General features: G+C 56.2%; 9 protein-coding genes across 9 annotated transcripts; 3 read left to right on the top strand and 6 right to left on the bottom strand.

Moving 5' to 3' along the window:
- Window positions 1-130: 130 nt before the first annotated feature.
- On the top strand, window positions 131-1,647 carry LEU5 (coenzyme A transporter; the record flags this gene model as incomplete). Its single annotated transcript, XM_076678023.1, has 4 exons — window positions 131-353; window positions 430-516; window positions 629-774; window positions 838-1,647. 4 exons carry the CDS (start codon window positions 131-133, stop codon window positions 1,645-1,647), a joined length of 1,266 nt encoding a protein of 421 aa, XP_076534979.1.
- Window positions 1,648-5,095: 3,448 nt separating this feature from the next.
- On the bottom strand, window positions 5,096-6,568 carry TDA3 (Tda3p; the record flags this gene model as incomplete). The annotated part of the gene is made up of 5 exons (XM_076678024.1): window positions 5,096-5,178; window positions 5,244-5,543; window positions 5,612-6,000; window positions 6,072-6,309; window positions 6,385-6,568. The coding sequence occupies 5 exons, from the start codon at window positions 6,566-6,568 to the stop codon at window positions 5,096-5,098; spliced, it is 1,194 nt and encodes a 397-aa protein (XP_076534980.1).
- Window positions 6,569-6,674: 106 nt separating this feature from the next.
- Window positions 6,675-8,116, top strand: TFB3 (TFIIH/NER complex subunit TFB3; the record flags this gene model as incomplete). Its single annotated transcript, XM_076678025.1, has 4 exons — window positions 6,675-6,946; window positions 7,020-7,172; window positions 7,239-7,563; window positions 7,637-8,116. The coding sequence occupies 4 exons, from the start codon at window positions 6,675-6,677 to the stop codon at window positions 8,114-8,116; spliced, it is 1,230 nt and encodes a 409-aa protein (XP_076534981.1).
- A 137-nt stretch (window positions 8,117-8,253) lies between these two features.
- Window positions 8,254-11,149, bottom strand: JCM15063_001237 (uncharacterized protein; the record flags this gene model as incomplete). Its single annotated transcript, XM_076678026.1, has 3 exons — window positions 8,254-10,842; window positions 10,906-10,944; window positions 11,024-11,149. The coding sequence occupies 3 exons, from the start codon at window positions 11,147-11,149 to the stop codon at window positions 8,254-8,256; spliced, it is 2,754 nt and encodes a 917-aa protein (XP_076534982.1).
- Window positions 11,150-11,505: 356 nt separating this feature from the next.
- On the bottom strand, window positions 11,506-13,596 carry JCM15063_001238 (DUF6534 domain-containing protein; the record flags this gene model as incomplete). The annotated part of the gene is made up of 13 exons (XM_076678027.1): window positions 11,506-11,888; window positions 11,977-12,026; window positions 12,091-12,129; window positions 12,198-12,380; window positions 12,458-12,470; window positions 12,536-12,572; window positions 12,648-12,718; window positions 12,797-12,912; window positions 12,998-13,067; window positions 13,164-13,180; window positions 13,243-13,348; window positions 13,425-13,476; window positions 13,552-13,596. The coding sequence occupies 13 exons, from the start codon at window positions 13,594-13,596 to the stop codon at window positions 11,506-11,508; spliced, it is 1,182 nt and encodes a 393-aa protein (XP_076534983.1).
- Window positions 13,597-13,835: 239 nt separating this feature from the next.
- Window positions 13,836-14,400, bottom strand: RTC6 (mitochondrial 54S ribosomal protein bL36m RTC6; the record flags this gene model as incomplete). Its single annotated transcript, XM_076678028.1, has 2 exons — window positions 13,836-13,847; window positions 13,918-14,400. 2 exons carry the CDS (start codon window positions 14,398-14,400, stop codon window positions 13,836-13,838), a joined length of 495 nt encoding a protein of 164 aa, XP_076534984.1.
- A 272-nt stretch (window positions 14,401-14,672) lies between these two features.
- Window positions 14,673-17,692, top strand: JCM15063_001240 (uncharacterized protein; the record flags this gene model as incomplete). The annotated part of the gene is made up of 6 exons (XM_076678029.1): window positions 14,673-14,850; window positions 15,317-15,374; window positions 15,462-15,527; window positions 15,605-16,281; window positions 16,349-16,950; window positions 17,039-17,692. The coding sequence occupies 6 exons, from the start codon at window positions 14,673-14,675 to the stop codon at window positions 17,690-17,692; spliced, it is 2,235 nt and encodes a 744-aa protein (XP_076534985.1).
- A 306-nt stretch (window positions 17,693-17,998) lies between these two features.
- Window positions 17,999-19,967, bottom strand: JCM15063_001241 (uncharacterized protein; the record flags this gene model as incomplete). Its single annotated transcript, XM_076678030.1, has 5 exons — window positions 17,999-18,031; window positions 18,099-18,182; window positions 18,257-18,418; window positions 18,497-19,542; window positions 19,820-19,967. The coding sequence occupies 5 exons, from the start codon at window positions 19,965-19,967 to the stop codon at window positions 17,999-18,001; spliced, it is 1,473 nt and encodes a 490-aa protein (XP_076534986.1).
- A 270-nt stretch (window positions 19,968-20,237) lies between these two features.
- On the bottom strand, window positions 20,238-22,434 carry JCM15063_001242 (uncharacterized protein; the record flags this gene model as incomplete). The annotated part of the gene is made up of 9 exons (XM_076678031.1): window positions 20,238-20,371; window positions 20,471-20,650; window positions 20,711-20,802; window positions 20,871-21,095; window positions 21,186-21,445; window positions 21,511-21,797; window positions 21,867-22,013; window positions 22,081-22,117; window positions 22,219-22,434. The coding sequence occupies 9 exons, from the start codon at window positions 22,432-22,434 to the stop codon at window positions 20,238-20,240; spliced, it is 1,578 nt and encodes a 525-aa protein (XP_076534987.1).
- Window positions 22,435-22,877: the final 443 nt, after the last annotated feature.

Here is a 22,877-nt window from a genome sequence, read left to right on the forward strand (position 1 = left end):
GGCGTGCGACTTGAGCGAGTTGAAACGCACGCGCGTGAGGAACTCGACTCCGAGAACGTCAGTCTCGTAACCTTGCAATCCTCACGGCCTCAGACCTCGGTCGGCGCTGTTCGACTCGCAGGGACGCTTCATGAGTGCTTCGACGGCGTATGAGTCCACGCGGATAGCAAATACCGCCTCGCCTGACACACGACCACGCTCGACGCAATTCGGCTCACCGGATTCGATCACCCCCGCTTCGACTGCCTCGTCTCGGGCCGAGTCACCCCCGCCTACCAAGAAGCGCCGCACGAGGCCACAGCACGATTCGCTCGCATACGCGCTCACATCTGGGCTCGCAGGCGGCATTGCCGGTCAGTTGCTCTCCCGCTGCGTTCCAATAGCCGGATCTCGCTTGCTCACCTGCCGCGGCTTGCTCGGCACGCTCAGGCTGCGTCGCCAAGACTTCGGTCGCGCCGCTCGACCGCGTCAAGATCCTGTTCCAGACTCGCAGCCCGGACTACGCTCGCTATGCCGGTACGTCTCCCGCCGGCTTTACCCTCTCCCCCCACTCTCTCGGCCTCCCTCTTCTACCTCGTTGTTTCTCACCTTGAACGACTCTGACTTGCATGTTCTCATCCGTCGGCAGGAACCTGGTTTGGCGTATTCAGAGCGAGCAGGGACATTTACGCCGAGACGGGCATACGCGGCTTGTTGCAGGGCCACTCGGCGACCCTGTTGCGCATCTTTCCCTATGCCGCAATCAAATTCATGGCATACGAGCGGTTCCACGCTGTGCGTCCCTCTATTCCGGTCCTGCTCTGCGACAGTCCGCTGAACTCTTCGACTGTTGCGCAGATCCTGATGCCGACCCCCGAAGCGGAAGACTCGCTGAAACGGTTCTTGGCTGGATCGATGGCCGGCATCACAACTACCGGAATCACCTACCCACTCGAGCTGATTCGGGTTCGCCTCGCGTTTGAACCCCATCACTCGAAGCACGACCAAGTGTCGCTGTTGCGCACGATCCGGGCCATCTACCTGTCCCCTCCACCTGAAACTCTCTCGCACTCTCAACCTCGACCAACGCCTTCAAGCTCGACAACAACATCTGCTAGTACAGCAGCAGCTATGGCAAGCTCTGCGCAGGAATCGAAAATGAAACCACCACGAACGCCGCGCACAAAACCTCCCAACATAGGCTACACATCGCTCGTATCGCCTCGTCCGTCTCTGACCCACTTCTATCGCGGCGTGTTCCCGACACTCGCTGGAATTGTGCCGTATGCCGGCACGTCGTTCGTCGTATGGGGGTACCTCAAGAGCGACCTGTTTCCACGCGTGGTCGACGCCGACACGCGTACGAAACATCGTGCTGCCCTCGACTTGTTCGCGGGAGGTATGGCAGGTGCGATCGGACAGACGACTGCTTATCCACTCGACATTGTTCGGAGGAGGATGCAAGTCGGACCCGTCATGGAAGGTGGACAACGAGGACAGGCTGGGTTCTGGGAAACTGCTCAACGCGTGTTCAGGACTCAAGGGTGGAGAGGGTTCTTTGTTGGGTTGAGCATCGGGTACCTCAAGGTCGTACCGATGAACGCGGTCAGCTTTGCGACGTGGGTCGGCATGAAGCGAGTATTGGGACTGGACGAAGGTCCTGACTAGAGGATTCACTCTTGCAACGCATTCATCGCAACATGTCCTGTTGACTCGTTCGGAGTCTATGTCGTGTGCATCTCTATTGTGTTTCGAGAGGCTGAAGCATCAGTCGAGAACAGTCGTGCTCAACATGCACTCGACTGAGCTCGGCCGCAGGATCAGACCAAACGCCGAGACGCTCAAGGCTTATGTAGAGTAAAACAAAACGTTGCATAGTCTTACAGCTGCCCGTATCAATCATACCGATCATCGCGGATATGGGAATGTCAAGGCACTAGATCGAGACAAAGCCATACATCTGAGCGCGACGCTTTGAAAGCGACATGCTCGGGCTTCGAGAGTGGTTCTGGATCCGCTTGTTGCTCAGATTAGTCATGGTGAACAAAAGATTGAATAAGAACAAGGGAGAAACTGACCACATGTCGTTCGTTGCCAAGCCGGCGGGAAGATGAAAGCGTGGTGCTTCGATTGTCCCGATGATTGGAACCGCTGGGGTGCCCCTCGGGCGACTCCTCAGCCGAGTCCACATCCATCAAATCAAATGGGTCTAAAGGGTGGAAAGTAGGCTGCGAGGGTGTTGTCTGAGTTGTAGCGGTAGCACCCGACAGCTCAACTGGAATCAGTGCGGTACGAACTAGGCACTCAATCGTTGCTCTTGAACGAACCTCACGTCCCGGAACAACCGAAGACCCCCTCTCACCCCGATCGCTTGGTCGGCCGTGTGGATGAGGATTCACTTTGGGCAAAGTGTCGGACCAATCCTATCGATCGCATGGGTTAGTTGATTGTATGGCCGCAACTCAGACTTGTACAGATCCTTGACTAGTTTACCTCGGCATCGTGCGCATTCAAGGTTCGCATTCTTGCCTCCCAGTCGGCATCGCTGTCGACGCTCTCGCTCTGGGTCCTCTTGCAGACGTCAGGACGATCTGTGTCATCTTCATCCTTTTGACGAACGCAACAGCCCGTCCTCTCGTCAATGTTTGCACAGAGTTAGCGCTAGTGAGCCGTAACCCAGAAGCTCACGCACCGTCACCGATTGGGGTCGTGGGGACCCGGGCTCTCTGGACCCGCGTTGACGGGTGCGAGGCTCCGGCTCAGGTCCCTCGATCTTGTCCTTCTTCAGGTTCAAGCAATATGGTGCGTGTTTCGTAAGGCCTGCCCTGAGCGTCAGAGATGCAGCTGAGTCAGTGTATGCGCTCACGATGGTGTGCGGTTGAGCTCACTCTCGCTTGAAAGAACTTCGGCCGTCGCAGTTTCCGCACACTTTCGTGTTCTGCAGTCGACGAGGTACTGCAAACTGTGGATGCGCCCTCTGGATGTGCTTTGTAAGATTCTGGAAGGCAACAGGAAACCTTTGATGAGCGGCAATCAAAATCGCGGAGGGCGAGCAATAGCTGCGCAAAAGCAGGGAACATTCACACTGACTTGGATGCGGAACCCACGTTTGTTGCAATGCTCACAGTTATAGCGTGGTCTGGTCGACATTGGGGAGAGATTTGCGGGAGAGAGAACAGGATTCAGTTCATTCGCGAGAAATCGAACTAGCACGGACTTTGAACACTTCCGCGGAGTCGAGGGGAGCGCACTCACCCGAGTCCTACGGACATTGTCGCATCTGCCCGAGTCTGAACCGCCTACTTGTAGATTTACGGAGTGTGCGAGCCTCTCATTCACACTCTGATCAACTACTGGCCGTATGGCGTTACATCGGGTCAGGATCGACTCGCCCTGGCTGTTTCATGGTGAAAACCTTGCAAATTTCGAGAGATTTCCGTAATCATCATGCCGATTATCACAGATGAGAACGTCAAGGCGCTAAATTGGGACAAAGCCATACATCTTAGCGCGGCGTTTCGAAAGCGACATGCCTGGGCTTCGAGAGCGGTTCTGGATGCGCTCGTTGCTCAGATCAGTCATTGTGAGCGAACATTGAGTAGAAGACAATGCAGAGACTGACATCATCTTCCTCGCCGAGAACGGGAAGCATGGCGTTCGGATCGGCCCAACGTTTGAAGCCACTGGAAGGCCCCAAGGGCGACCCCATTCGATTCGATTCCGGTGAGTGTGGGTGCTGTGAAACAGGCTGCGAGTATGTGTTGCGGGTTGCACCCAGCAGCTAAACATTGTGAACGAAAATTTGCGAAGAAGACAAGGGAGCAACTGACAACGTGTTCCTCGTTCAAAGTTGGATACATCGGGCCCGGACCGCCCCAAGCGTTGGATCCGCTGGGGCGTCCCTCGTGCGAGCCCATGCGGCTCGATCCCGATGGGGACGAATGCTGGAAAGTGGGCTGCCAAGGTTTTGTCTGCGTTGTGGCGGTCGCATCCGGGAGCTCAACTGAAGACTGTGCGGCACGATCTCGGCCGTCAGACGCAGCTCTTGAACGGACCTCGTGCGCTGGGACAGCCGAGACAGCCGAAGAGCTGTTCCCTTCCTCCTCGTCTGGTACAAGACGCAAGGGCGGGGACGATTGAGGTAAAGCGGGCAACCTCCTCAACCAATCGAAACGGATCAGTCGGTCGTTCGGCCGCAATTCAGACTTGCAGAGATTTTCGACTAGTCTACCTGGTGCATATTTAAGCGCGGCATTGACTCCTCTGGCTGTGTATTGCTGCTCTGGCTCCGGGGTTGGGTCTCCGAGACCTGAGGAGGCACCGTCTCCTGTGCAATTTGCTGACCAGTGCAACAGCTTATCCCCTCGTCAATGTTCGCACAGAGCCAACACCAGAGCGCCAATCAAGAGAATTTTGCTCACCCTCACGGGTGGGGGAAGCCTCTTGGGCTTCCTAGGGCGCCCCCGCTTGAGAGGCGCCGCGGGAACGTCCCTCGGACAGTCGTGCTTCAAGCAACGTTGTTCCTCGTGTTGTGTGAGACCTTCCCTACGCGTCAGAGATGTAGCTGAGTCAACGTGAGGGCTCGCGATGCTGAGCGGTTGAGCTCACTTTCGCCTGAAGGAACTTTGACCGTGACAGCCTTGGCACACGAATCTATGCGGCGGAGCATGTTTATCGTCAATTTGTGGATGCACAGCCCGGAGGTGTTCCCCGAGTCTCTGGAAGGCAACAGAGGAACATGGATCAGAAGCAATAAAAATCGAGGGGGGCGAGCGGTACAGTAGCTGCGCAAGAGCAGGAAACATTCAGACTGACATTCGAGGGCAATCGATCTCGCTTGCAATACCGACAATTGTATCGCCGTCTGTCGGGCATTGAGGAGAGATAGGTGAGGAGAAGGGAACTAGCCTAGTTCACAGGCGAGAAAACCCAAATAGCAGTTCCGCGGAGTCGAAGGGAGCGCACTCATCCGAGTCCTATGGACATTGTCGCACCTGCCCGTGTTTGAACCGCCTACTTTTAGCTCTACGGAGCGTGCGAGCCTTTGAATCACACTCTCGTCAAATACTGGCCATATGACGTTGAATCGCGTCAGGATCTACTAGCCCATACTATTTCATGGTGACAACCCCGAGACGTCGGCGGACGTAGCTTTTCCATCGAGCAGGATCTCGGCCAGGACTTTGCCAGTTCCAGGACCTGCGAGAGTGACGTGAGCGATCAGTCTCGATCGAGTGGCAGTCGGACGCGATCGAAAAACTAACCGTTGCAAATCCCCCAACACGAGTGACCACTCGCGACGTACACGCCCTGATGAGGTGATTGACCTTCAATCTTTCCAATCACTGGGTCGCCAGAGCCTACGGGCAGGTAGCAAGCTTGCTCTCGTACGACTTGAGCCGAGTCGGCGCCGTTGTCGAGAGCAAGATGAGATGGCGACAGCAAAGCGGTGTGATTCAAGATGGTCGCAATGGCAGCGGACGAGACTTGAACTTTTGAGGCATGAGATGGGAGTGGCGAAGAGTCGGTAGCTCCGCATGCATATGCCGTTCCGTCTGGTCGATCTGCAGAAACTCGTCAAGCGTGAGCTCTTGCTTCCCTTGATGGAAGGCAGGAGGGGACCGAGACTGACTGTAGATCTCGGGTTCTGCGGATCCACCTTTCTTTTCCTTGATCGAGGTGAACAAAGCCTGAGCTGGGAGCTCTCGACCAGGTGCAGTTTTGAGCACGACGGAGTGCGCTCTGCTGCCGTCGATCCGTCTCGCTCGGCCTCCTCCTTTGATTCCGAGAGACGACAGGAGCTTGCCGCTCCATGGACCCGCGCAGATGACGACTTGGTCGGCCTCGAGGGTAGTAGTCTCGACTGGTTCGTCTCTGGCAGTGATCGTGACGGTATATGTTCCGTTGTCGTGTTTCGCGAGCGCGTCGACGGTTCCAAAAGTGGTCTCGACCCCAAGCTTGCCTGCTTCCTCCCACAGTGACTTCGTGAATTGTTCAGGGTGAACTTGTGATGTTGTTTCCCTATGATGGCGAAAAGAGGCTGAGCTCAGATGAGGAAAACGGGAGGAGAGCGACGAGGAAGAACGACTTGCTGGCTGCCGAGGACGCTCGAGTGGGTCAAGACATCGTGATTCAGCCACGGGAACAAGTCACCGTTTTTGAGCTTTTTGGTATTGGACAGTTTCGACGAGTGCGACGGGTGCGAGAGGTCGGCAGAGACCGAGATGGTGTCGAGTTTGCGGTACCCCCACCTCGATTCGCCAGCGTATTGCTGTGCGAGTTGCGCGTGTAGCGAGTACGACAGCTCTGCGAGGGAAGCAGTGGCAGGTCCTGTCGAGGCGACGAGTGGCGATGACATCAGTTCGACGAGTTTTGACGATGTCAGTGCGGACCAAGGGGACTGACCGTGCCAATCGACCGCCAAGAGCCCTCCAGCTTTGCCAGATGCACCGGCAGCGATTGAAGAGCCTTCAACGAGGTGAATCGCAGCGTCGAGTCCTCGTTCGCGCGCGAGCAAGGCGGTGTAGTATGCAGTCGTGGTTCCGATGATACCGCCTCCGACGACGACGATTTTCGACTGTCGTGACATGATTGAGTGAGCTGCGTGGTATGTGCGGGTGAGAGCAGGAGCCAGCGAGTGGGGCGACAACTGCGCGAGTTTGACGCGAGTTGCTCTTTCTCGCACAGCCACGATCATGTCGGCTCCAAAACCGCGGTTCTTCCTCGGCAAGAAGGCGACTACGACTGCTTCGCGGCCGTCGAGCGCGTTTGCGAGCCGCGCCTCGACGCCCACCGTCGCGTCGTCTTCGAAACCGCCGCCGCCGCCTCCGGACCATCCGATCGGCTCAGCAACCGACCGCCGTCTCGTCGAGTATTCGAGTCCAGACGATGTGTGTCCCGTGTGCAAGAACGACCGCTACCTGAACCCAAAGCTGCGCTTGATGGTCAGCAAATGCTACCACAAGATGTATGAACCCATCCTCTCCCCTTTGTGCTTGCAGCTGGCTGGCCGAAGACTGACGCGATTCTCGCTGATGTAGGTGCGAGTCATGCCTCGACCGCTTGTTCTCACTCGGACCCGAACCTTGCCCCGTCTGCGGCCAAACCATTCGCAAGAACCAGTTCCAGCCTCAGATGTTCGAGAACCTCGAAGTGCAGAAGGAAGTCGCAATTCGCAAACGCACTGCCAAGATGTGAGTCATGTCCGAGAGACGAGAGAGAAGGGCCAGCGATTAATGTCATCTACTCTTCGATGACAGTTTCAACAAGCAACGCGAAGATTTCCAGACTGAAGCGGCGTACAACGACTACCTCGAGGAGTACGAGTCGATCACGTTCTCGCTCATTCACTCGATCGGATCCGACCTCGCGCAGACTGAAGCCAAGATCCGCTCGTACGAGCTGCAGAACCGGCAGAGCATCGAAGAGAACGAGGAACGGCTCGAGCGCGAGCGCGACGAACTCGAACGAAGAGAACGAGGCGAGAAGGAATGGCGCGAGAGCGAGAAGCGTAGGTACGAACTCGAGGCAGAGGAGGACCGCAAAGCGAAAGAAGACGAACGCAAGCTCGTACTTGAAGCGCTCGTAAGGCCTTTCGCTATTACTCCTGCATTTGTACCACGTCACTCACCGACGCTCTCTCGCCATGTTGTCGCAGGAATCGGGAAATGCCGACGCAGATGCGATCCTGGCCGCTGCGAAGGCTTCGTCCCGCAAACGATCCTCGGCACGAGACTCGCTCCAAGCGTCCTCGAACCCGACTGACCCTTCGCTCAAACTCAAGTTCCTTGCGAACCTGTCTCACGCGTCTCTCAAAGCGCAGAACGGGGGCGACGCGCACGAGACTTCGGCCCCGGTCGACATCATGGCCGATCTGAAGCTCTACGACGCCGGAGAGGGTCTGTACGACGTGTTACCGAGGCTATCGAGAGCGGGAGGTACGCCGGGGCAATCAACTTATGCGATGCAGATCGTACCATCGCTCGTCAAGGAACAGGACAAGGAAGATCAAGGAGGGTTCGTCGTCGAAGAGGTGTGGGAGAAATGTATCCGGACTGGAGTTGTCGGGCTGTGGGACTTGCCAATGGGATGGCAAGATGGTCAGGATGGGCAACTTAACGAGATCAAGATAGAGTAGACAGATGCGCCCTTTTCCCCTTCCTCTCTCTTTGTTGTTTCATTACCGTGATACTCTCGAGCACAGCCAAGATCTGCAGTTCGCAAAGAGTTGTAACAACAGGGCCAAGAAACTACAGGATCTGGCAAACGACTCGCTCATTTGAGAGTTTTCATCTCGATCCGCTCGACTGATTCTCTCGCGTTCCTCATCTCTTCACATTCCGCCTGAATCTGGTCTCCTTCCCAGAACCCTTTCCCACCCACCGCAGGTTCCATCGCAATCATGATTCGCCACCATTCTTCCCCGACCTGCTTCGCGTCCTCGAACCTATGTTCCTCGGCCAAGAGCTTCATGAGGTCACCGACGAAGCGACCTCGAGCGAGGGTCTTGATCGCGGTTCGATCCTGACCGGGTGAGAAACGATGTTCGTGATTGTCGGCGCTGCGTTCGGACCCGTTTGTCGAAGCTCGGAACGTTCTCAGACTCGCCTCGATCCCAACCTGTCTGCGGTCCGTCATGTTTGCTGTCTTTTCGATCCCCTTCGGATCGCGGAACGATTGCGCCATGCGATTGAACCCGTGCATCAAGAGTCCGAACGTGTCGCGATCCGGGTCCAGTCCGGAACGGACCACCTTGTTGTAGACGACTCCAGCACTGTCGATATCTTCGAGATTGAACCGAGATCGCATAAGGTTTGCCACGAGGAATGCGTTGTACGTTTCGATCGTCGGCGCGTGTCCGTCCGTGACAAGATGACTGTAAAGTTCGGACAGAGTTTTGCGCAAATCGGTACGAGAGTGGGCAACGAGGTCCATCAACGCGTTGTAAGAATCGATCGGTACGACGAGTGGGTCGAGATGAGTGCGTTTGTAGGTCGGACGCGAGTCGAATTGAGGTGAATGGTATCGAGATCGCAAGAACTCGTACACTTTGAGACTCTGGGGTACGTTGCCTGTACTGATCGCTCCCTGTAGGACTTGTTTGACGATCCTCGAGTTCGCGTCACCCCTCCCAGTCTCTTCCCAATCCTGTAAAACTCGTTCGAGATCTTCGATCACTCCGCTGCGCCCGAGATGCCTCCACAGCGGGTCCCACAAGCCCATCGGGAACGTCAGACCCGACGCAGTCCAGGACAGGTACAGTCGCAGGGGTAGCGCGCGATCCGGCCCGAACCGAGTGTACGAGAAGAAGAGTCGAGTAAACGTTGTCAACAGCGCTGCGGACCACTGGAAGCGGGCGAACGGGAAATCGGGCGCAGGCGAGTTGACGCGATCGAACAAGGTTGCTGCGAGATCGGGCGAGTGCGAATCGACGGTGAGAGCGGAGAGGAGCGTGTGCGAGTGGTGAATCAAAACTTGTAGCGGGAAATGCGCGAGCGCGAGATTGACGGCATAGTCGATCAAGGGTGAAGAGCCTGGCAAATCTTTTCCGTCCCGTGTAGTGGTTCGCACTGCACCTGTCCGACATGCCTTTAAGACGAGAATCTCGAGTACTTTGCGATAACTTTGTTTCTTGAGAACACTCTCTGCGTCGTCTCCTGCCCGTGCTCCAGCTTCCCATAATCGCAAAGCCGTTTCGAGCGACGCACAATCGTGTGCGCGCTTGCCTCCCCCTAGCCATTTCAGGAACGCTCCTCGTGGATCCTTTTGCAGTTCTTCCAACCGATCAACCCGTTCGAGTCGCAGTCGGAGCAGGTCATCGAGTTGGAGCCCATCTCGAGAGGTCGCTGTACACACTTGATCGAGAACACGGCGCGCATGGGTATATTCGTCGGGTTCAGCTCTGTCTACGACATGTGCAGTTGTCTGAATTTGCTGATTGTCGAATCGAGCGAGAAGTGCTTTGTCGTCCACATCGTTCGAATCCTCTTTCGTGGCGATCGCGTATCGAGCTTCGTGATAGTCCATGACAATATCCCTCGTGACCTTGACTGTCAGGCTCCTGCCTTTCCTCGCAATCTTGCCTAATATCTGCATCGCTTCTTCATCCCTGCCAGTCCTGAACATCCTCCTGATGACCTCGGCAATATCATTCTCGATCACTTTGGACTCTGGTGACGGAGAGGACGTGTAGTAGTCGAGTGCGACACTGTACGCGAGTAGTGCTTGCCCGTCGTGGTCACGAGTGGTCGAATCTGGTCGAATCGCGGCACAGATCGCATACAATTCGAGAACCTCGGCTACGGCGCGATGATGCACCTTTGGTACGGCCTTGGGATTCGATACGAGTACGAGGTACTCTTTCAAGAGCGCATCCGAAACGTTTTGTCGTTTCCTCTGGGCCCAAATCGCGCGTTCGTCCGAATCGGTTCGCGAGTTTCCCTTGTCGTCATTCGAATCGTGATGTTCGTGATTCAGGGCGATCACTCGATACCGTTTCTCGCGTTCGAGACTAGCCGCAAGGATCGTTCTCATCTGTCGTTCATCGAGACTCCATCTTCGTTTGCGCTCGATGACAACTTTGATCTTGCGGAGCGCACTCGACGAGCTCGAAGGTGAATTTGAGAGTCGGTCAAACAGTCGATCAAAGGTCGCGCGAGCAAGAGTCGGTAGTTCAAGCTCGAACGACCGAATGAGTTGCGAGATGGGAACATCAGGTTTGTCGAGGAGCTCAGACAATGACACTCGATCCAGATCGGTCGAAGGTGAGTTTGGGATGCCGACTTGGGTTTGAGCCACTCGTTGCGAAGCGGTGAGAGGTGTCGGATGAGTCGGTGGAGAGTACGGGATCGTCGAAGTCGAAGGCTGTAGGCGATACGAGCTCGTGTGAGAACTCCGTCTAGGACTGAAAGGGGCTTGTGTACTCACCTTGGACCAATCTATTGGGCGCTGAACAGCCGGACGAGGCTACAAGATGGGGAAGCGAACGAGTTCAGCGTTTTCTGTCGCCTCGGCAGTCGCGCAAGCAAGGAAGTTTGTAGCTGACCTGTTCGCGTTGTTTGCCTTTCAAATCGCGGAGAGATGGCGCGGTCGAGCAATAGTGACACTTTGGCGGTGGAGGTTGCACCAACTGATGCAGCGGAATCCGCGCCTGGTGCACGCGCTTGAGCATCGAGTCGGACCAGAGGCGGACAAGGCTTGATCAACTTGTCGGATCTTTTGCTAAGGCGCGAGTACAGCGGCGAGACGGACGAATTGGAATCGACGCAACTTTCTGCCAGTGCCTGGGCGCGCGACTTGGCAGCAAAATAATTTTGGCGCAGAGGCCTTTCTAATTCTGCAAACTTGATCATCACGAGAGCGCTTCATTCCTTGATTCAAAACCTGTCCTGTCAAGTTCTAAAATTTCTTCGCGCAAGACTGAAAAACGAAATCGATTTTGAAGACATCTCTCAGACTTGGGTGTATATTATCGAGCGAAAACTCCTTGATCGTAAAGCTACCGCCCCTCCTTCTCGATGGTGGTCCTCAGGCGATCTCTTTCAACTCGTACTCGTCATCCTGATCATGTCCGGGACTCGCTCCCAAACCCCGACCTCTAGCTCCATCAAAACTGAGCGTGTACGGCGTAACGACCCTCGTCCCAGAGGTGCTCGAACCGTTCTTCTTCCTACCACCGAACCCGTGATCGTCGTGGGACGAAGTTGAAGTGATTATAGAATCGAGCGTCTCTTCATCGGTTCGATCGACCCTCTGTTCGTGCTGGACGACGATCCTAACCGGTTGAGCTTCAGGTCCTCCAAGTTGAGACGGACCTGGTGGTACCGTTGAGAGAGGACACTGGAATCGGTCGAACGTAAACTTGTCGATCGGGTCGAGAACTCCATTCCCATGAGGTGATCGGAAATTGACTGGTTCAAGGTCACAGTGATCCCAGCCAGATAGATTCCTCAGTCTCCCCTTGCAAATTCAATCAGGTCGATGGTGGGGACTACTCACGGGTTGCAAGGAACGAAATGACGTAGATCTTGGGCGCAAAGAACGCAAAGCTGTGTCAAGGGGGTCTTGAGTCTCTTGCAAAGCAGCTTGAGCGCAGAGTCGACAAGTACGCACACCAAGTACTGCAATCCGTCAGAACAAGTAGCATATACCCTGAATGGTAATGCGAGAGGACAAGCGTCAGTAGCTCATTCTCGGGACCTGAAGTTTGCTGAGCTTACGCCAATACGACGATTTGGACGAGCATAGGCAGAATGTTTGTGTGAAAGATACGCAACGACAACTTTCTGCCCCAGCTCATGGTCGGACCGACAGATCGGTCACGAAGAGAGATCGACTTGGTCTGTGGGATTGCGCGCGGCTCGATTCGGGGTCGGAACACCAGACGATCCAGCATCGTCACACTGTACCCAAGAGTCGCTCGGAAGTAGAATTGTTAGTGACAAGGGAGGGCAGTATTTCGATTCACTGAAAGGCTCACAAGATGAACAGGTCTATCAAGAATCAAGGCCGTTTCAGATTTCGGAAAATGTCGTTCGGTTACAAGGGAGAAACTGACCAACTGCCAAGACTCCCGCGAACCAGCCCCACGATGCCTGTTCGTATCAATTCACTGTCAGTATTTAGCTTTAAAGTAGACATGAGCGGATAGGGAAGGGAAAAAATCGGACTCGTCTGATCTCGCAAGTGGCGCGGATGTCATCGTGTCGAGCCAATAACGCCGTCACATAGACTGAGACCCCTGTTCCAAGCAACATTTGATATATGAGATCTATGCAGCTCGATCTAGGCTTTGGATGGTCAAGAATGCGAGATTCACCGAAACTTGCGAAACTGAGGGTCGAAGTCAAGACGGTCACAACGAGATTCGCTCCTCCCGAACTGATCCAGCATTTGAAGAGGTACAGATGCTGTACGAGCATGACGACGAGACCGCTGTTCAAGACACGAATGTCGGAGTCAGCGTCGAGCGGTTGTCGATTGTCGGGCGGATCGAGCGCAGAAGTTTTCGAGAGCTTACTTGAGGAAGTGGTATGCCGCGAGCTCCCATGGTGTATGCTCGAGGTGTTCAGCATGGATAAAGTGGGTGACTGAAACGAGATCGAGTCAAAGACGTCGTGAGTAATAGCGAACGAAAGCGAAAGTAGCACGAGCCCTTGTGGAGTGGGACCGAACCGGAAGCTCACCCGACCACGAGTAGTACCTGGACAAGGATAAGTCAGGTTTGACTGGATTGGAGGAACGGGGGTGAAGCTTTCGACTGACCAGCTGACATCGAAGCCCGAACCGAGAAAGGCCAATACGCTCAAGCCCAACACGCTCGCTCGGAGCCAGAGCCGATCGGCATTGAAGCGGGTAAAGTACGTGATTGCTGATGGTCTCGAGGGGGATCAGTCTCACGCTGCGTCACGGTAAGACCACGGCAAGGCAAGGGAGGCGAGAATAACCGAGCGATAGGACCAGACCTGCTGCGATACAAGACAAGGCGGTTCCGACGAGCTGGAGGAATGAGACAGATTCCCGATGGTCAGGCCGCCTGGTGCGCACGAGAGAAGCGCGCAGGGTAGAACTGACGAGCGGTGCGAGGGTGATGTACAAGTCTCGAGGTTTCGCCTCCATGCCTGGGAAACGTCGTCAGGCAGACGCGTAAGCGAGGGAAAGAGCAGGACATTGTTCACGCAGAGGCATGAGGTCCGGTCAAGTACCGCGGATCGCGTGTCAAACAAGGAGAGCTTGGAGCGCGCGGTCCGTGTAATGCTTCTGCCTCGCTTCGAGCACATGGTCGTGAATATTCGCGCGATTGGTTACAGAACAGGGTACGAGTACATCTAGAAGATACAGGTAACGAGATCCGGGATCTATCCTTGGCGCTGCGAGGAAGGACGGGTCAGCCAGAAAATTCGCGCAATTTCGGCAGCACAGGAGGGTCAAGCAGCGTACTTGCTTGTGCTTGGGGTCTCGCGAGCATAGGACAAAGAGCGTGCCCTGGCGCTTGACGATGCTGCACCCCTCACAGTACTTCTTGATCGAAGACCTGACCTTCATACCGCGCTTGGCCTCGGCGGTCGCGAGCTTCTTGTCGACGCTCGTCGTCGCGGTCACTTCGGGCCGCTTCGTCGTCAGTGCAGACGACGACAGGGGACGCGACGGACGCGAGACGATGGTCGAGATGGGAGCCGAGCGAGCGGCACACCTCGCGCAACCGCACGAGCGCGGGTGGGACGCTTCCGTGTTGGTCAAGTGGGACACGTTGCGAGACTGGGGTGTGGGGAGCGACGAGATGGTCGAGGTGCGCGGGGCGCAGCGGGCGCAAGTGCACAGTTGGGGGTGCGACGAGGGCGTCAGGAGAGTCGACACGGTGCGAACCGCAGTCGCGCGGGTCCTGACAGTTTGCAGCACAGCGGGACGGAGGTTTGCGAGCATCTGCGAACGAGAGAGGCACGAGATGCGATAGGGAGAGCGGCGAGAGACGAGCGAGCGAGTGAGAGCAAGATGCGATGGCGGTCAGCTCGAGGTGCGCATCGCGCATCAATCCCAGGAGTGATCCCGTGTACATACGTTGGATGGATCGGCCAAGGGTCTTGGGATCGAGGTGGAGAAAGCGAGGGTGCGATTGGTCGAGTTGCGGACGTTTCGAGTCGCGGATCGCACTCATCTTCCTCTGATCCTCTGCTCCACCTCGTCGTCCCTTGCCCATGTCGAGCATGCTGTGCCGAACTCCTCTCGCCTCGGCAGCTCGTCGCCTCCCGTCGGCGTCGACCCGAGCGCTGTCGTCGACCGCCCGGCGCCAAGCAGATGTTACTCTCGAAGTCGATGGCGTCTCGGTGACGGTGCCACAGGGCACGGCACTCATCCAGGCCTGCGAACAAGCTGGTCAGTCTCTATCTCGCTCGTAAAGCGGTCTCAAACAGGCCCCACGCGCCGATGCGGGCGCGCAGGGTCAAACGGGTCGATTCGACCGGTGCCGATTGGAGCAACCTCGCCTCGTCGAGCGGGGTCGCCATCTCGCTCTTGCTGCTGCACCCTCGACGCTGCTAGCTATTATGCACCTTCGATTGCCCCACCTCGTCGCATTCGTCCCCGTTCGCTGCTCGCGAGGCCGGGGACGGGCACCGGCAGCGGGCGCGTTCTGGCGCCTCTCCCTGATCGATGCTGTCCTCGTTCTGGAGCAACACTGGCCGTGTCAGCCCACTCAGAGACTGAGGTGTGGCGGAATGGAGCCAGCTTGAGAAGGGGGCTATCGGCCGCAGTGCCGCAATCGACGACCGCGTTGCCCAACTAGACGGATTCGAGTCGAGCGTTGTTCTGACCTCGATCGGTCTCCCCGTTCATTTCGCAGGTGCCACCATCCCCCGATTCTGCTACCACGACCGCCTCAACATTGCGGGTAACTGCCGGTAAGTATTGAATCCCGCTCTCGGACCTCTTGCAATCGCTCACTCGAAACTGAACTATTCGCTCCCCTCGCTTACCCCGCCCAACAGAATGTGCCTTGTCGAAGTCACGCCTGGACCCCCGAAGCCCCAAGCTTCTTGCGCTCTTCCTGCCATGTTCGTCCCGCGCGATCTCGCACCCTCGCTCGATTTCTACCATGTGACTGACGCCGACCTCGCTCGATGCGCCGTAGGCCTGGACAAAAGGTCAAGACCAACTCGCCCACCGTGCACAAGGCCCGCGAGGGAGTCATGGAGTTCCTCCTCGCGAACCACCCGCTCGACTGCCCGATCTGCGACCAAGGAGGCGAGTGCGACCTCCAAGACCAGTCGATGCGCTACGGATCCGACCGTACCCGCTTCCACGAGATCACTGGCAAGCGTGCGACCGAGAACAAGAACTTCGGCCCGCTCATCAAGACGTCCATGAACCGATGCATCCACTGCACCCGATGCGTTCGATTCGCGAACGAGGTCGCTGGTGTCCAAGACCTCGGAACGTCGGGACGAGGTAACGACATGCAGATCGGTACCTACATTGAGAAGACGATCAACTCGGAGATGTCGGGCAACATCGTCGACCTCTGCCCCGTCGGAGCGCTCACCTCGAAGCCCTACGCGTTCGAGGCCCGTCCGTGGGAGCTCAAGCACACCGAGTCGATCGACGTTCTCGACGCCGTCGGTTCCAACATTCGCGTCGACTCGCGCGGCGTGCTCGTCATGCGCGTCGAGCCCCGGTTGAACGACGACGTCAACGAAGAGTGGATCAACGACAAGACTCGTTACGCCTACGATGGACTCAAGACCCAGCGTCTCAACACTCCGCTCATCCGTCGCGGTGACCGATTCCAACCGGCTGACTGGCCTACTGGTAAGCCTTGTCGAACCCGGTGGTCAAGCTGAATGAACGCTCACAGCTCTTAATTCCCCGCATTCAGCCCTCAACGCCATCAAGGAGGGGCTCGCTGCTTCGGGTGCTTCCGGTAACGAGATCCAGGGTGTTGCCGGTGCTCTCGCCGACACCGAGTCGCTCGTTGCGCTCAAGGACTTCGTCAACCGTCTCGGATCCGACAACACGACCCTCGACCAGCCCCTCGGCTCGACTGCTCCCGCTCACGGTGTTGACTTCCGCTCGAACTACACGTTCGGTTCGACGATTGCCGGCGTCGAGCACGCCGATCGCATCCTCCTAATCGGTACCAACCCTCGTCACGAGGCCGCCATCATCAACGCGCGTATTCGCAAGAGCTGGCTCCGACACGAGACCGACCTCGCCTTGATTGGCGAAGAGTTCGACTCGACCTTCGGATACGACCACCTCGGTACCGACCTTGCCGCAGTCAAGAAGACGCTCGGTGATGCCAACTCGAAGTGGGCCAAGGAGCTCAAGAAGGCAGAGCGACCGCTCATCATTGTCGGATCGGCCATCACTGAGCACGAAGACGGAGCCAAGGTGCTTGCCGAGGTCGCCAAGTTTGTCGAGGCCAACTCTGCCAAATTCGTCAACGACTCGTGGACCGGATACTCCTTCCTTCAACGCGTAAGTTTTGCATACCTCGCTTGCGTATTCAACCAAGAAAGAGACTCTGGTGCTGACTTATTTCTTTTCTTTCCCTCCGTGATTGTAGGCCGCTTCGCGAACAGCCGCTTACGACATTGGTTTCTCGCCCTCCACCGCGGCCACGACCACGGAACCCAAATTCGTCTACCTCCTCGGCGCCGACGAGTTCTCGCCTGCTTCGATCCCCCGCGACGCGTTCGTCGTGTACCAGGGTCACCACGGAGATGCCGGTGCGCAATACGCCGACGTGGTCCTGCCCGGAGCAGCCTACACTGAGAAGGCGGGCACGTGGGTCAACACGGAGGGTCGAACCCAACTCGGTCGCGCGGCCGTCCCGCCTCCTGGCGCCGCCCGGGAAGACTGGAAGATCTTGCGCGCGTTGTCTGAAGTAGTGGGCGAGACGTTGCCGTACGACGACACGGGCGCGATCCGGGACCGATTATGGGACCTCTCGCCGTCATTGGTCCGATATGGAGAAGTCGAACGACCGAGTGCGGTCCTTGAGGGTTTGAAGGCGTTGAGGGTACAGGCAGAGCGAGAAGGTGACAAGAGGAAGGGACTCGATGGCAAGACGGGAGCTTTCCAAAAACCCATTACCAACTTTTACCGAACAGACGCCATCTCGAGGGCTTCGGTCACGATGGGTCACTGCACGAAGGCGTTCGTCGAGGGCAAGACTGGTGCGGATGGTGACGTCAAGCCGATCTCGGTTCACGCATAAACGACTACCTAAAACGACCCGCCTACACCCCCCGAAAAAAAGCATGAGGGTATTCGGGAAACTGATTACCTCAAGCTGTTCCTCCATACGTGCACTCCTCCAATTGACCGCCTGACCATATCAGTCGCTCGATCTCCCGTTGTTTCTGCCAAACCGAAAGGTCTTTGCGCGGCCTACACTATTTCATTTCTGAATTCTTGTCTTTTCGTTCTACTTTTCTTTTTCGATTTTGAATCAATGTAAATCTTTCTTGCCCTCAATCTGTCTCTCTCGCGCTCTCTCTCTCTCTCTTTCGCGAAGCATAGTTCATGGTTCAACATCCGCGAGGAGATCTGACGGCTTATGGTCGGAAATCGCGGTTTCGTTACGGCGACGTGTATCGCTTTAATTAATCTACTAGTCTTACAAACTTCTTCTCATCTCGCCAGTCTTGCAATGCGGGTGGCAGGAATTCGAATACTCCAACGACGATGCCACATGCGGGAGCGACCTGTCAAATTCGATGCTCTTGTTTAGGATCTATCCTTGGTCTGTTCAAGGGGGCGAGAAACTTCAAGTACGAACCTTGGCCAATCGAGGTGTCAACCCTTTCGTCATTCCGTTCCACCCTTCCCGTTTGAAAATGTCGGCAAGAATCGATAGAGTTCCGGTGGGTTGAGATGCTGAAGATAAGGCTTGTCTTCGAGTCTTGACGACATCGAACGGGTTTGTCAGAGTCGCGGCAATCTGCAAGGTTACACGAAGAAAAGAAGTCTTCAGGAACGAGAATCGAAGGACAATAACGAAACATGGGAAGTTCCTCACCATGCCGGATCCGGCACCGCTCACGAATGCGATTCCAAACTCTTTCCATTTCCTCCACTGTTGGTCGTCCCCTCGTAACGAACCAGTTCCTTCTCCCAACCCTTTCCCCGTCAAGGCGCGTTTGATCCCTTCGTACCCAGCCCAGTAGAATCCAGAGAACGGAACATCACGCCACAGAGTTGGGGGCAACCCTTTCCACGCCGTGCTCCAACGCAGGGTGCGTACAAGTGCGAGCAGGGACGTGCGCGATTGAGAAGTCTGCGCCTGAAGTTGAGTCCGTAATAGTTCGGCGGGCGAGAGTAACACAGCGACGACCGTACGCGAGAGCGATCCTGCAAGTAGCGGTACGAGCGCCAGGTACGTCGGTGATAAGCGCCTGTCGGTCTCTCCCACGCGCGGGGTCACGGTCGCCCAGCTTGGTGGGTTCGAGAACGCAGTACGTCGTCCCCAGTCGTATCCAACCATGTAGATCACCTGGCCTGGCACCGACATCATCAAGGCGGGACCTGTCCCTCGCCAGAGGGAAGTGGCGCCTTCAGATCGCACAATGTGGAACAGTGCGTCCCAGAATCCGGTCAAGTGCCGCGGTCGAGTCGAATTCGGGGATCCTCGAGGTAAGAATCGCGACGCTTGCGCGGCAGAAGGGTACAGGCAGTTGGCAGCAGATGTCGGAGCCGACAGAATCGCTGCGCCCGCTGCTGAATTCGAAACAGCAAATTGCGTCGGTGCGAGGTGATGAAGGTGTTGTGGGAAACTCGAGCCTGGGGTGATGTGACTCGCGACTGCTGCTGGAAGCGCGGATCGGGCGATGCGCGGGTCGAATTTACACCGCAGGTTCTTGTCCGAGGTGTTGGCTGAAAAGTAGGTCTTTTGACAGCAGGTTGTCGACGAGCTTGGAGGTGCGGTGGAAGTGCTTGGGATCGGTGGAGGCCAGGGAGCGGTCGAGAGGTGATGCGAAGGAGGCGGGAGTCGCGACGAGGGAACGAACAGGGGTTCCTGTGTCGGTTGCGTTTGCAGGCGGGTCTTGATGACATCGAAAGGCGTCACTGTGACGGGCGTGCAGGTGCAGGATCAGCACGGCTGCAGGCTCGGGTTGCGAGATGTCACAGCATCAGTGTCCCGACATCCGCCCATCGCGGCCATCCTGAGGTCTGTAACGACTCGAGCAGCCTTGGAAGACTGACTGCAGACTTTCTCCAAGCAGTCGCTTCCTTCCAAGCGGGCTGACGTCGCTCGCCGTCGATTCGCGGCTTGCCTTCGCTCGTCTCGATCGGACTCCTCGATTGACTCCGGCCTGCTCCAATAGTCAAGGAAGGAGCTTACTCGTCAGACTGGTGAGAACTGCGCCGGTGCAGGCTGCGATCGTCTTGTCCTGCTCTGCTGTGTAATCGCGCCGAGCGAATTGCTGCGAGCCCTGTGGCGCCTGTGCTGGCTCGACCTCTTCCGACAAGGCATTCTCGAGCAACACCATATCCTCGGTGACAGTCGGAATCGGGATCTTGGAGAAAGGCGAGAGAAGTTGACGTCAAACGAAGAGCAGTCTCGAGCCGAAATTGTTAATCGGCGCAAGATGCGGCTGATCGCTGATCTCTCTCGGCTGGTGCCACAAAAAACTTCGAGACAGCATTACATGGCAACAACTGTATATAGACATTCTTCATACGAGAGGGGGTAAAAAATAAACCTGCAAACCGTTCTTGGGCGATCGCCGTGCGTCTCCGAATTCTTCGCCATGACCCGCCTAGCTGAGATATCGCATAAAGACATTCTCCTTGTCAGTCAAGTCAGAGAACGCAGCCGCCGCTCGTTCTCGCTCGACATCTTCTGGGCTCCAACCGTTCTCCTCGATGAGCTTGGCAAGTTGTTCGTCTTTTTCTGTCGAAACGCAAACACGCGGGCATTTCGTTAGCTCGAGCCCCAAATCGCGCCCGATTCGCAAAGAAGAACAGATTATCAGAGATCAAAGGCGCTTACTCTTGTTCAGCCACTTGACGTAAAAGTTGATGCCGATCACGGTCGGGACCGCTGCCGCAAACAGGATCAGGATCACGATTTTGCCCTGGAGATAGTCCGGAGCCGTCTCGGGACGAAGGATTTGAGAACCGAGGACGTTCGACAGTGCGAACGAGGTCAAAAAGATTGCATTGAAGACGCCTGTAAAGGCATGAGATTGTCAACTCTTGAACCCTGTGCATGCAGAGTCGGCCGACGTACTCTTCTTTGTGGATCCGGCACAGTTGGACGACGAGAAGGCGTACATGAGGCACAGCACCGCCCCGTAGCACTGGGTGAAACAGATTCCAACCCTGTGCACAATCACCCGTTTCGATCAGCCCGTGCCGATCGTAGAAGGCTCGCAGAAGAATGGACTCACACCAGTGCTGCCTTGTTGTGACTCGCAGCGAACCCAACCACGAGCGCGAGGCCGAAAATCGTCGGGATCAACGCTCCCAGCATGGGGAGCGTGCGTCGGTTTGTCTTGTCCGCCCACCAGCAGCACACGCACAGCGTGATTCCGAGGAACGCACCCTCTGGCAAATTGAGCAATAGTGCATCCCTCGAATTGTAACCGAAACCTTTGATCAGGATCGAGTTGAATCTGTATCGAGTACGTCAAAAGATAGGATTAGTAATGACCGCGATTGCCGGCCAGCGCGGACCAAAAGAGCGGGTCAAGGAGTATACTGACGCCGAGAGACCGCCGTTCGGGATACACGAGAGCATGGTCAGGAACACGATCAACCAAGTCTTGACATCCGTGACGGCTTCTCGAGCTTGGTACCACTTGAAGGTGCGGTTGCGGGTGCCGGTTTGGTTGTCTCGCACGCGTTCGAGCGCGATGAGTTTCTCTCGTTCAGTCAAGAATTTTGCCGTCGCAGGCGAGTCGGGAAGCCAGATGAGTACTGCGAACCCGACGATGAAAGCGAGACCTCCGAGTAAGAAGTACATCTGCCAGTGCCAGAAGTTAGTTTTGAACTCGGAAATGATCGACATATCAAAGGAGAGCAACTTGCGATTCTCCAGTGCTCAACTGCCGTGCCGTTATATTCGAGCACTCCTACTGCCATCAAAGATCCAATCACTTGGGTCAAAGCATTCATGATGTAGAACCCGCCAATCCGTTTTGACTGCTCCTCCTTCCTATACCAGCTGGACACCATTGCGATCAAGATGGGCGAGACGCACGACTCGCACATGCCGAGGAGGAAGCGCATGGCGAAGAAGAAACCAAAGTTGGCGGAAGCGGCGTGCAGAATGAGGAAGGTCGCCCATAGAACAACGTTGATGCCGAGGTACTTGGCTGTTTGAGGAGAGATGCATTGGCGGTTGAGTGCTAAAGAAAGCGATATTGATCTGTGAGAACGCGCACCTAGGGGAAAATGTTGCGAGATCCATCCAGTCGGCAGCTCAAAGGCAAGGAAGCCGAGGTAGAACGCCATCGACACGAGATTGTAATGTTCCCCCTTGATCGGCAAAGCCATCACACTCGAGTAGTTGAGAGAGTTCTTGTCGAGAACTGACTCAAGGGGAAAAGTATCATGATCAGACTAGCTTTGGGGATCTAGCGTAAATGGTGTTCTCACATTGCGAGAAGTACACTGCTGCCAGAAGGGGGATCACCTGTGGAAATAAGAGAAGGTATGGAAGTCAGTGTCTGTGTGGCCTTCGCTCGCCTACATCGGACAAGCTCAGAGGTGAAGTCCGCTAAATGGGTCACTCACTCGACGATCAATCTTCTTCTTGACCGCGTCCATCTCTTCTTGTGTGAAGAACTGTCGCTCGGTTCCTGCGAGTTTGAGCGCCTCATCCTGATTGGCTTCCGAGATCGTGTCGAGGCCTTTCTCGGCGACGGCCAACACTGAAGCTGCGCCGGCTTCAAGTTTCTTGTCCTCCGAATGCAAGGATGGCGAGATCGTTGATGTTCGTGATGAGTACATGCCGTTCAATGAAAGGATATTGCAGGAAGGGAGAGTCAGATACAGAATTGCGCAAGGCTTCGCCACGATGAAGCGAATGTGGAGGAGATTAGGCGGATAAGGCGATAGGTGGATCCGGATCGAACCGACGGCACCAGCCTACGGACCGAGCCGCAGGATGAATTGGGTATTCAGCCAAGGGACCTTTCAGCATGGCCGAACAGAAAATCCGAGATTTGAGCGTTTGCCGTCGGCTGATCGAAAAGTTGTGGGGGATTCGCCCGGACAATCTTGATAGACCGAACATGTACACGGTTGGACCCGGGTCCGACTGGGGCCTCTGGGAGCTCTCGAGAGGGGTCGGTGACTATTCAACCCGCGCGAGATATGAGAGATAACGGATCAGCCGCGCGCTTGCTCCCGCATCCGAATTTGCAACCCGGAATTCGAAGTGGCGGGAGTCA

This window comes from Sporobolomyces koalae (assembly GCF_050403365.1).
Source record: "Sporobolomyces koalae JCM15063 DNA, S_koalae_JCM15063T_v1_ctg11, whole genome shotgun sequence".
NCBI classification, from domain to species: Eukaryota; Fungi; Basidiomycota; class Microbotryomycetes; order Sporidiobolales; family Sporidiobolaceae; genus Sporobolomyces; species Sporobolomyces koalae.